Here is a 12871-nt window from a genome sequence, read left to right as displayed (position 1 = left end):
AGACATTCTCCAACAAAATGATAAAGGAAGACATTTCCCTCAAATTGCTAAACCTCCAAAAAGATTAAGGTAATTCAGCTAAAATACCAAATACTTTCAGACTAAATTGTACAAATATTAAGATTTATTAAAAAATGTCATGGAAGCAGCAATTTCTCTGAAGGTTATTTGTAAGCAATGTTGTCATGTGCTACCTAGCACTTTACAGATAATACTATTTAGTGAGGAGATCTGTGAACAAAAAGGACCACACACAAATGAGGAAAAGATAGCCTTCAGTTGCCTATCTAATCCAAATGCTACTCATTCTTCAGTACCCACTACAAATTTCAAATCTTCCATATACCTTCTTCTAGTGAATCCAGACAACTATGATATCTAACTTTCCAGAATGTTTAACACTCTCGTGGTCTCAACCATATTGAGAGATATATCAGAAAACAGTACAATGCAGTAAAAAATGAGATAATTTATTGTACACATACTTTATTATAAGTTATATTGCTCTCTAATTATTTCATGCACAAACATCTTAATTCTTCAGCTAGTCTGTAAGTTATTAAGGCCAAGTACCATGACACATCTGTTTACACACTTTTCGGAAAATCCAGCAAGGAGCCTCTTTAACCAGGCAAAGAACAGGCAGCCAGCAGGCCAAGCTTGATGTTTCAGAAGTTAATGTTAGAATCCTGATGTCAAATATTCAATTGTTCAATACTATTCAACCTTATAAGACACTATGGTAGATGTGTTGTGAATATAATGGTGGACAGGAGAGTTCATTTTCTCAAGGGATTCATCAGGTCAGTGAAGATACGTGTATATATATATTTTTGAAAACAGCTATCTAAAAGCGACTGCAATGAATGCTACAAAGTCTCACTACAAAGGCGAGACTACCACAGTGCTACCGCAGTACACAATGGGGAGTCACCCACTCCTTGGGGAGTCAAGAAGGGCTTCCCAGAGGGAGAACACTTGACCTCAGTCTGGGGAAGGGAAGAGGAAGAGCTGTTTAGGAAGTAGAGCAAGTACTGGGAGCATCATAGAAAAGAAATACAGCACTGTAGAAGCAACATGTCAAGGAAATGGTGAGAAGTTCAATATGGCTGACAAGAAGGGAGCAATGGTAGAAATGAGTGGGAGACAAGGCTAGAGGGCTAAGAGCAAAGGGTTCTTAATGCTACCCTAAGGAGTTTAAAGGTAAGCAATCCTGCAGAGGCTTCTAAACATAAAGGAGATAGAACTGAACGTGTAGTTTGAGGGAAGATTCTTCCAAAGGCAATGTGAAAGGAATGAAGTGAAGGTGGAAAGCTGGAGAGATGCATTTAGAAATGGCTGTCAACAGTGCAGGTAAAAGATGCTAAAGGCAAAAGCAGCATTAGAGATGGAGAGAAGGGAAATACAGCTTGAGATCTAATGTCACAAACTGGCTCAACTGATCGATCAAACATTCACTCAGTCCCTAACTAGATGTGCTGGGCTCTGTTATAGGTGCTGGAAATACGGTGATAAACAGATGATTTCTGCCGTTGGGGAGCTTATACTCTAGTAGTTAAGAACTAGACAGTTAATAATTAATAAGTAAACAACATGACTACATACTAGGAGGATAAATAAGTGCTATTATAGGAGGGAAAACAGCAGGATGGTGCTAGGGAAACACTAGGAAGAGGGAGGGGCAGTATTGGGGGCATCAGACAAGAGGGATTTTTGGAGCTGAGATTTACAAAGCGATAAGGGGCACAACAGAAGCACCTTCCCAGGAGAAGGAGTTGCAAATCCCAAATCCACAAAGCTGGAAAAATCTTAAAATGTTTATACAAGTCAAAGAAAGACAAGTATGATGAGAATTTGAAGACAGAGAGAGGAGAAGTAAGAGAGGTATGAGCTGAGAACAGGGAACTAGAAGGGCACACATCAAGCAAGGGAGATGGACTATAGGAAGAAGTTCGGATATATCCTCAATAAAACAGAAATTTGTGAATTATGACTAACTTTTTCTGAATAGATTTTGCTTTCTACTAGACTGAGGATAAGTCCTATTCATTATTTCCAGCATCTAACATAACGAATGTTCAGTAACTGTTGAACTATTTGCATCCTCAATTAATGGTTTTCATTTGGTTAATTTTTGCCTCACAAAAGCAAAAGTAGAAGGAGAAAAGAGAAATTTGCCTCAGGGAACTCAGATTAGGAGAGAGAGAAAGAGAGAGCGAGCGAGTGAGAGTGAGCAGAAAGGAGTTGAAAAAGTATATGCACTTCTGTTCATTCACTTCTTCCACAATGAGCCTCAGAGAAGCGGGTATGATGTCGGGTGCTCGTGTGTGAGGAGGGGTGCTCTTCAAAGCGAAATGAACCGAGGTCCAGAAAGTCAAAGGAAAAAATGAAATGCTTTGCAAATATCAAGGAAACATGGTTTGAGAACCATGCATTTAAGAAAAAGAAAGGAAGTGGGGACAACTTTATTTTATAGTTGTCACAATGGCCACCAAATGGCACATCAGCCCGGGGTAGTTGGAAACTTACAAAGTAGCTTTTGGGGTAGATGGAAGAGAGAAGCAGCCTCTAATGCAATACTCTAATAAGGTACCTCTGCAAGTTGGTTATCTCTCGTTTGGGGGAAAGTTTATACTTTAAAAGACCCTTTTTTAACATATTCTCCAAAAACAAGCTTTGTAAAAAGTTAGCAAATCTAGAAAAGGCTGCCCAAGACAATAGACTAGTTTGAAAAGAAGATCTGGGGGCGCCTGGGTGGCTCAGTTGGTTACGTGTCCGACTTCAGCTCAGGTCATGATCTCACGGTTCGTGGGTTTGAGNTTCATAGTCTTCCTCAAATCATTACAAATTTGTTTGCTTAAATAAGAGTCACATACATTTTTATATCTTTGGGTGATGTTTAATATTTTAGACAAATATTCTAAGATAACCAAAGTTTAGAATATAATAATCCATATGTTAGAAGAGTTTTTAAAAATTTGGAACTTATAAATTAGGAAAAACATTAGCAGCTCCCACTTTCAAATTCAGACTACTTTAAAAATTCACAAATATTATATAAGTTTCAAAAATAAAATATTATAATGGGGATTATCAACATTGTAATGGGAAAGGGAATAGTATTCAATGGATAGCTTAGCATCCCACTGTGTAATGAACAATGATTTAAATACTGCTATATTGATTCCATTTGGAGTTTTAGTAAAGCCTCTTACCCGAAGCCCATGGAATCGAGGATTACTGTAGAAGAGCTTCATCTGCTCAGATGGAAGGGGTCCTAGCACCTTCTGAATCGTAAAAAGTTGGTCGATTTCACTTTCTCCAGGAAATAAGGGCTGTCCATCACTAAGCTCCCCAAGAATACAGCCCACTGACCACATATCTACGGACTTTCCATAAGGAGCTCTGAAAAGCAAATGGAGAGATTATCTTGGCAAATGAAGAAATATGTTTTAATAATTTCCAAATTATTACGAAAAGATTCATGATTTAAAGCACATTTGTGTATTTTAAGGAATTAAAAATGAGGCTGAAAAAAGGACTTATGGATATTCAAGTAAAGATTCAGAGCACAAGTAAATAAAGCTATGCTAATAAAACCATCAGTTTAATAACAATTTAGTTAGCAATCTAAGTTGAAATCTATTCACATCTAGGCATATTTGAAACATGAATAGCTTAATAAACCCTAATACAATGCACATGTCTGATGAGTTAATACTTCACTTGGAAAATGAAATGCTCCCAAGAAACGTATTTAATAAGTAATTATCCTATAGCTCTCAACATGTTACAAAGTTACACCTCATCCATTTGAGTTCAGTCTATTAAAATGTATTACTGACTTATGTGTCTTCTTGAACAACAAACACTGAATAACCTCTGATTGCATAGAGTCATGATTTCAAATACCTACGAGTGTACTAAGCTCTACTATACTCCTTACCTGAAACTATTTGTACCCTGTGTATAGGGGGTTTTATGTGGTAACGATTTGTCTTGAAGCATTTTTCCCCTGTTTCTTTAGGCCTTTAAAGCTCTCTTCTAGGATCTGGGTTTAGCAAAGGGTTTTAGGAGTGTTAATGTTATTAATAAATGGAGGCTATCCATGAAAATCTAAGTATTCCAAAAAAAACTTTATATGTATGCCCCAATATGTATAGCCTTAAATCAAATTATATGTGGCAAATTAAGAAACCATATTTTCTTTAGTTTCAAACACAAATAATCCAAGTTTTAAGAAGGAAAAGCCAAGATGAAGTATCTGAAAAAAAATATGGGATGAAACTCTAGAATGCCATAATGATACAGCAGTAATACAAAACTTTTAACAAATACTCTAAATGAAAGCAATGTTACCCCTACAGAGACAATGTTTCTGGGACAATAAATCATTATAACTGTAAGGCAGTATTTTATTTATCTCATTTCCTTCCCACAAAAACCTAAGGACCATATTAGGAAACTTCATTTAGATTTTTGGGTAGCTTGTGGGGGAGGGAAGAATACTGACCTTTCTTTAAAAGTGCTAGATGAAGAAACCTATGGATTTTCTCTACATACCCAAATTGCACAATTTTTCTTCTGTCAACGGATTTGAATAATTTATGCAGCTGAAACTATTGTGAATGTCAAGGACAAAGTTTGAGGATGTACAAAAATGTAAATTCTTAATGTTACCCAAATATCAACTGATTTCAATGGGACTTTTACACAAATAATACACTTCTTGAAACAGTACTTGACAATCATTTAATTACCAATATATAATTTGGCTCAAATTAGTTGGGAGTCCCCATCTACTTTTGGTAGCTCCTACAGATCTCTAAACATAACTGTAGTTTTCTGACAGGTGTTATTAGACAACAAATACTCTCTAAGGTCTGCAACAAGGCTGTCCTCAGAATGAACTCCTTGGGGTCATCTTATAGACAAAACCATACTATAAAAAATCCTCTAGCATACTTGAAACCTCAGATGGTGTTCTAAGAATGATTTAATTCATACTCATTTCTCTGGCAAATCTGTCTAGTAAATTCAAATTTTAATTCCTCCCAAAAGAAAATGGACTATGCATCCCAATGAGTCCAGACAGAGGTACACAAAAAAAGAAACAAAGACAAACACAAAAGAAAATCACTCTGAAAACCAAGTTTAAAAATTAGCACAGAAATCCTACAGGCACCTGAGTGGCTCAGTTGCTTAAGTGTCTGACTCTTGATTTTGGCTCAGGTCATCATCTCATCGTTCATGAGATCAAGCCCCACATTGGGCTCCACGCTCAGCAAAGAGCCTGCTTAGATTCTCTCTCCCTTTCCTTCTGCCTCTGCCCCTCCCCTGATCTCTCTCTCTCTCTCTCTCAAAATAAATAAATAAATNCACACAAAGAAAAATAATAAAATGAATAGCCACCATTTGTTTCTCAGGATAAAGCAAGCTTTTGATTTCAGAAAAATAGTAAAGCTTTCAATAACTGATATCAATAATTCTTATAGGCTCTGTGTCAGCAATGAATCAAGAATTACAACCAGATGGTTGATAGACAGTAGGAAATCCACTGTGAACATAAAAATAAATGCTCAGTGAGTAACTTAAACATATAGTCATCATGATCATCAACAAAAGAAACATAGAAATTTATACTCCTACTATATAAAAAGTATCTTTTAAAAATTAAATTTCTCATGTTCCCCAGATACATGTACAGTACACTAAAGAGACGAAACCTATAAATAGTGCACCAGTCATCATTACCACCATATCTAACTTTATTTGTAGAGTGTGCCTTCTTTCTCCATTCTTGGATGGTCCCCAAGAAGGAAATACAATCTAGGGAAAATAAGAAAATACTACAACTAAGATAAGTAGAGGATTACTAACATAACTATGTGATTGAGTTCAGGAGGAGAGGCTCCTTAGGCTCTCAGGTTAAAACAAACGAAAAAGAAAAGAAGAAACCCTATCCTGGTGTTGACAGATGAATGAAAAGCACTGAAAAGTCAAAGGGTGGGCACAAAGTGGATGGGTGTGGAGATGTTGCTGAGAAAATCATCAGTGCAGTGTGTGTTTGAATAGTCATTTACCATCAAAGAGGATTTCTCTATTTAGAAGAAAGCTGGCAACTGATTTGATATTTACATCATGTTTCTAGCAAAGTGGCTAAATATAAGAGATACTTGGTGAGTGTTCGTTGAATAAATAAATGAAGGAATGAACAAACCAACAGATAGACCAGAATGTGAAACTCTTCTTAATGTGGAAGATTATTAGCAAAGATGGAGGCAGTAATTCTCCCCATTTCTGTAACTCTGCCACCCCTCCCATGAAGACGAGGAGTTTATTTCTCTATCCTTTGAATCAGGGCTTGGCCATGTAACGTGCTTTGGCTAGTGAGGCAAAAGCCATGTAAATAGAGGCTTGAAAACCACCTTTGCTTTGGCGCTTGCCCCAAAACAAGCAATATTCTTGCTGCAGGGAATTTTTCTGCTCTCACATGAAGAAACTAGGACTAATCCAATGGACAATGAGCCTCCATGGAACAGAGATGGTCTGTTCCAGTTGAGGCCTCCAGAGGATCTGCTGAGTAACTGTAGCTACCTGAGTGACTCCCATGGAGACCAGCGAAGAACAATTCAGCCGAACTTCAATTACTGACTATTCCAAATGGCTGGCACCCAAAACTGTGAGCAAATAAAATGGTGTTTTGTTTTACACCATTAAGTTTTTGGGTGGTTTGTCACACTGCAATACGTAACTGGTATTTAATTAAATAAAGTTCTTATCTTTCATTGATGACCTCAAAGCTAATGATACAGGATCTGCAGATACATAAATGGCGTTTCATTTGAGGAAGGTAACTCACCCAAGTAAGAGTTCTGGGGACCGATACCACCTAGTGGCCACATATTCTGTATAATTAGCATTATTGCCTTCTGATAGATTCCGAGCAAACCCTGAAAGATAGAAAAACCCAAAGGTGTAACTTTGAAAAATGAAAATAAATAATTTCATGTTGGCAAAGTATTTCAGTGCTAGTAATATTTTAAAGGAACATCAAAATAATATAATAACTGGTACTGAAGGGGCTGNACAACAGAAGTCCATGTTTTTGAAGTTATCATATGCTTTTATAAGCATTCAGAGCATACTTTTAAGTCTGCTCTCTCAATAAATGCAAATCTTAGAAACAAAATGAAGGCCCCACGAGAGCCCAAGTCAAAGCTAAATACTTTGTCACAGATGGTCATCATATTTTGATATGCGGTACTTAAAACAGTATTTGTATATCTACTATTGTTAGTCAGTTCTAGCCATTATATAAACTAATAGTTGGCAATGATGGAACCTAAGCAGGCCAAAATTATTTTCATCTCCTAATATGACTGAAAAGCGTATTAGGCATATCTAAATTACTTATAAAATCTATCATTATTTTCCCTCCAAAACCTTTCAAAAGTTTTGGGGCCAAAAAATGAGCCAGTAGGTAAGCTAATTACCCACCTAACTCACCAAAAGCATTATGGATAGTCACAGAGAATCAGAACATTAAAATTAGGGATAAAAATTAAGGTGTATATCAATTTTGAAAAGTAGAAAATCATGTTTCTTAAAACAGAACCATAAAAAATAAAAACAACCACAGCAAAAATCAAAGTCCTAACTTCAATTAATACTTCTTTGTAAGATATTTTTGAAAGAAATATTCTTATTTGTGAATGGAATTCTTCAAGCCAGACAAAGGAGCTCCACATTCTGGGAAGAAAAGTAGTTCAGAAGTCGTCATTGGGGACGCACAGGGAACAGAGTACCACCTACAGGGCTGACATGTGAAACTTCCTCACCGCTTAAAATTGTCTTTCCTTTAAGAAATGAGGCCAGATCAGGAATAATCTTTTCCAATTATTAATCATTCTATTGGCATCTCTTTTGTAGTTATTACTCACTTACAAATTTCAGTAATTTGGGGGTTTAAGCAGGTTAGCAACTCCCAGAATCATAGATGCATAGTCAAGGGTGCATGAAGTACACAAAGTGTCAGTATTTGGTGGTAGTCACGATTATGGATGGGAAGCCAGAAATAGAACCAGAAAGATCACTTTTAAATAAATTATTTCAGTATTTCTTTTTTATTCTCCTAAGCACTTCTTAAGATGTTTAAAACATAGCAGGACTCTTCTTTGCAATCTTCCTTATAAAGTATGAAGAAAATTAAAGCTACCTATGTGTTATAGAAAATATATTAATATTCAAATTCTTTGAAACAGAGAGAGAACAGTTACACATGTTTCTACTAGCTACGTGGGACAAAACTGGTCACTCACACAGTGAATTCTTAGAATGCTTCCATTTCCCATTTGTTCAATCCACCTTGGAGTTACTAATATAACTTTTGCTTATGAAAGGAGACACAGTCTCATTTATATAGAGAGATTTACGTTATATTTATGGTTATATTTGAATATATGAAAAAATAACATTAAAAAAAGCCAAATTGTTAGTTTTCAGCATAGGGATTAGAGAAAAGAATTTTTTAAAGTGACCCATAATTTAAACACCCTAATTTATAATTGTACAACCTTTCTGAATTATTTTAACATAAATTTTTAGTAGCACTTAATACATTTTTATACATATGGAAAACAATACACAATTTTCTATTATGAAACAGTACAACTCAAAAGCCTCCTTATACACTCAACCAGGAACTGCAATGTTACACATCAATTACTAATCTCGTTCATTCAACATTTAAAGGGAATAAATGGAACAGTTTTAAAAATGTCTTTGACCTTTACAGGTATGTGACTACTGCATATACACGATACACATGTATTTACCTAGGCATATTTTTAGTGTTTATGATTACACCTAAAATAATTTCTATCAACATTTAAAATATTCTTAAAATATTCTTTTATCCTACCCAAAACAGAAGGCCATAGTGGTATTTCATAGAAAATTCTTTTTCTGGAGTCATTAAGTACTGGGCTTATGAATATACTCATATGCATGTATTTGCTTTGCATTCTCATTAAACAAATACTGCATTATGACTTTTTAAAAACAGTAGACAACACTATGCAAAGAGAGTATAGTAGTCTCCCAGCAATCAATTGTCCAATATATGACCCAGTAGAATATTCTTCTGCTAATTTAAGTAAAAACATAAAAAATACTTTTAATAAGACTTTAAAAGCTACCTATGTATTAAATTAATTCTACTTACAGGGCTCAATTTCTTTTTAACTTACCAAAGTCACACAGTTTCAAAACATCATTGTGGCTGATTAAGAGATTTTCTGGCTTGATATCTGAAGTATAAAGATAAAGAAACAATTGTTAAAAAATGTTCCATATACTGCTGACTGACATTCTTGGATCACTATAACAGCAGCTAATTAGAAATATCCAGAGTAATTTGAGTAGAAACCTGTGGCAGCGAAAAGTAGAGTAATACATTGTATGCTGGTACATAAAAGTTTCAATTAGTTTGCTTTTGAGAAGCATGCAGACCACATTTTCAAAAAATATTTTTTCCCTTTAAATCTTAAAGGCATTAGTGGAATCTCTGAAAGGAATTTAAGAATCTTTGAATCTAGGCCACCATGTCTCAAAGAACTATTCTACTTTTCAAAATACTAATGACATCAATTTTTGGAGATAGAATATAAAATTTTCGTAGATAGAATATATATTTCTATATATATACACATATATTTTAAGCTCACGGGGTACCTGGGTGGCTCAGTCAGTTGAGCATCTGACTCATGATCCTAGGGTTGTGGGATTGAGCCCCATGACAGGCTCTGTGCTAAGCGTGGAGCCTGGTTAAGATTCTCTCTCTCTCCTCTCCTCTCCTCTCTCTCTCTCCCCCCCAACCCTGCCCTTATTCCCTGCTGTGTGCTATTATTAAATAAATACACTTTTAAAAAGATATAGTTTCTGTTGTGACTTTCTATATAATTTCTATATTTATATCTCTCTTTAGCTTTTCTGTGTGGTTCACAATTATAAGTGTCTAATGCTGAAGCTATACTGGATGAGTCAAGAAAAGATTTCGCATTTTTTCCATGGATATTCTGAAGATGTAGTGGGAGCTGAGTAGAAATACACAGAAAATGTTATTTAATTCCTGCCTTGGGAGGCATCTCACAATTCTATTTTTAGAGTACCAATCATCTATATCATATGGCAGAGGTGACAATGGAAAAAGGGAAGATGGAGGAGTAAAATCTGTAGATTACAGAATCATGGTTTTTTATTTGTTTTTTTTAATTGGAGAGGGGGGGTGAGGAGCAGAGGGAGAGAGAAAGCATCTTAAGCAGGCTTCATGTTCAGAGTGGAACCCAAAACAGGGCTCAATCCCACAACCCTGGCATCATGACCTGAGCTGAAACTAGGAGTCAGACACTCAACTGACTGAACCACACAGGTGCCCCTCAGAATCCTGGTATCTACTGCTAATTCACAAACACTGATTTACTGTATACTTAACCAAATCACAGCATTACTACAGAACTGCAGCTAAATCAGTTCCTCATATTGGAGTATATACTGTTAGTAGAATCTTTACCCCAGACATTAGATGTGTGGTTGGCTTGAAGATAGGTCTATCTATACCACCAACAACCTTGATAAGGTGACTGGTATGAAAGTCAAATCCAAGAGAAATATAAACTGTCTTTCTAGATATAATTAATAGAAGTTGGCATGCTTCACGTGACCTTTAACTAGTCTTAAAGTGAGACTATTTTTAAAGGGATATCATTGTGTGTTTGTATAGGTAAACTAAAAGGTAGTATTCATTTATTTGATAATTCAGAAACAAGAAGTAAATACTGTAACATTTTCTGATAAATATCTTCTAGCTTCATTATTTTATCAATATGTGTCCCATTATTGTAAAACTCTAGAATTCAAGAGAGATCAACAGCAGAAGATAAATGGTGTAGACTCAAAGACAGTGCTGAACAAGTAATTTCCCTTTTATTACTATAAACCACCCACCTCACAGCAATAAAGGACAATATAAAATTTTATGGAAGCATAATCATGACCTTTATGCTAGGGTGATCATACCTACAACTTGCAATGGGTGCTTTGCACTAATGGGTAGGACAATTCAGGAGGTAAAGGCACATACCAGAGGTTGTTGGTCTANTTAAAGCCTGATTCTGAGTGGTTTCACATTACCTGGTCTACCAACGGGACCAAAAGACAATGGAGAACATCTCTTTGCTCTTTTTACCCCAAGTAAGCTCCAAAGTTCCCATTTGTTGAGTTCTTTACATCCCTAGGCATTTCTAAAGTTGCGAATAGATCTGGTGATACAGAGATCTCTCCATGATATCCAGATAAACTTGCAGTCTATCCTTTTGATAATTCAAAAGGAGACTTGGAAGGTAAACGATGTCTCATATACTGTATGTTTAAAATGTATTTAATTTAAATGAAACATCAGCGCCCATGGAAACATTAAGACAGTAACATGTAAAATATTTCACTGTTAACTTTGACATTTTCTTAATATTCTCCATTTAAAAACTTCCATATTTACCTCTATGTACAATATCGTTCTTATGGCACCAGTGAATAGCTTTGATTAGCTGATAGATATAACTTTTAACTTTTTCAGGTGGAACTCCATTTGGCATTTCTTCCAGCAATTCAAGCATATTCTAAAAATTAAATAGGGAGCCATTAATCTCCACAAATTAGGCAGGCCCATAAATCATGTAGTAACAATTTAAAAAAGCATCTTGGAAGATAATTCATCCAATACATAGCATGCATTTTTAAAAACTGTTTTGTTTTCCATCTACAACGTTTTTCATACAGAAGTAGGATACTCTATTAAATCAAAGCCCTCTTTTAAGAGAAATTCCATTTTTACTACTCCCCAGTGCTGCCCCAAGTAATAACCTAGATACTTTCCACTCTCCCTAAAATGTTTCAGGCGTCATTTTAGAATATTTTCAAGGGAAAAGCAATACAAAGTAGAGAGTAGATGCTGTAATGCATAAAGGAGGGGGAAGTAGGCATTTTTAACACAGTGCACTGTGAATGTTTAATAGCACCTTGCAAAAAAAAATCAAGCCTTCTAAATATTTCTGGAGGACCTGGAAAATATTCTTAAAAGAAAATGATCCCTAAGTTTTGAAGTGATCCATGCAATCAGTACAAAAATTAAGACAAGCTAGAAAATGCTGTTGAAATAAACATTGACAGACTCCCAACATATCAATTTTCAAAACTCTTAACCTGGAGTCAGAGATCATTCTAAAACTCAGGCAAAAATATTTTTTTATTAAGAAGAAACCCAACTTAACCAGTTTCATTGAATTTCCAGATTAAACATCCATTTTCCATTCCCTCTGCAAAGCACCACATTAAGGCCCACAGCATTAGAGTTTATTGTTTGTAGATGACCATTTAGGAAAGCAGTTCTCAAAGTATGATCTGTGCATGTCTTGTGAGTGGCTACCAGATCTTACAGAAGGCCCATGAAGTCAAAACTATATTCATAGTAACACTCAGCTTTTTGGCTCTTTCACTACGTTTGCATTTACACTGATGACTCAAAGCAAGGATGGGTAAGCTGGTGGCACCCTAGCATAAATCAAAGCATTGGATTCCTCAATGCCACACTCTTGCAGTTAAAAAAGGAAGACAAAAAAACAGTTTTAGTTGAGGATATCTTTCTTGGTGTGCCTGGGTGGCTCAGTCTGTTAAGCGTTTGACTCTTGATTTCAGCTCAGGTCACGATCTCACAGTTTGTGGGATCGAGGCCCCCAACAACTCTGGGTTGGGTTCTGTGCTGACAGTGTGGAGCCTGCTTGACCCCTCTCTGTTCCTCCCCTACGTGTGTGTG

The 12871-nt window shown here is 35.8% G+C and overlaps 1 protein-coding gene across 2 annotated transcripts in view; it reads right to left on the bottom strand.

Moving 5' to 3' along the window:
* Positions 1 to 12871, bottom strand: part of CDKL5 (cyclin dependent kinase like 5) — a 104177-nt gene that overhangs the window by 57146 nt on the left and 34160 nt on the right. For both annotated transcript variants that reach the window (XM_077769779.1, XM_077769846.1), the window contains exons 4-7: positions 11558 to 11678; positions 9252 to 9311; positions 6863 to 6953; positions 3216 to 3405 (exon numbers count right to left, since the gene is read on the bottom strand). In XM_077769779.1, coding sequence (XP_077625905.1) covers positions 3216 to 3405; positions 6863 to 6953; positions 9252 to 9311; positions 11558 to 11678 — 462 coding nt within the window. The remainder of the gene's footprint in view (positions 1 to 3215; positions 3406 to 6862; positions 6954 to 9251; positions 9312 to 11557; positions 11679 to 12871) is intronic.

This window comes from Crocuta crocuta, unplaced genomic scaffold, assembly GCF_008692635.1.
Source record: "Crocuta crocuta isolate KB4526 unplaced genomic scaffold, BGI_CrCroc_1.0 scaffold312, whole genome shotgun sequence".
In the NCBI taxonomy this organism is placed as follows: domain Eukaryota; kingdom Metazoa; phylum Chordata; class Mammalia; order Carnivora; family Hyaenidae; genus Crocuta; species Crocuta crocuta.
This window is presented reverse-complemented; position numbering and strand designations above follow the sequence as displayed.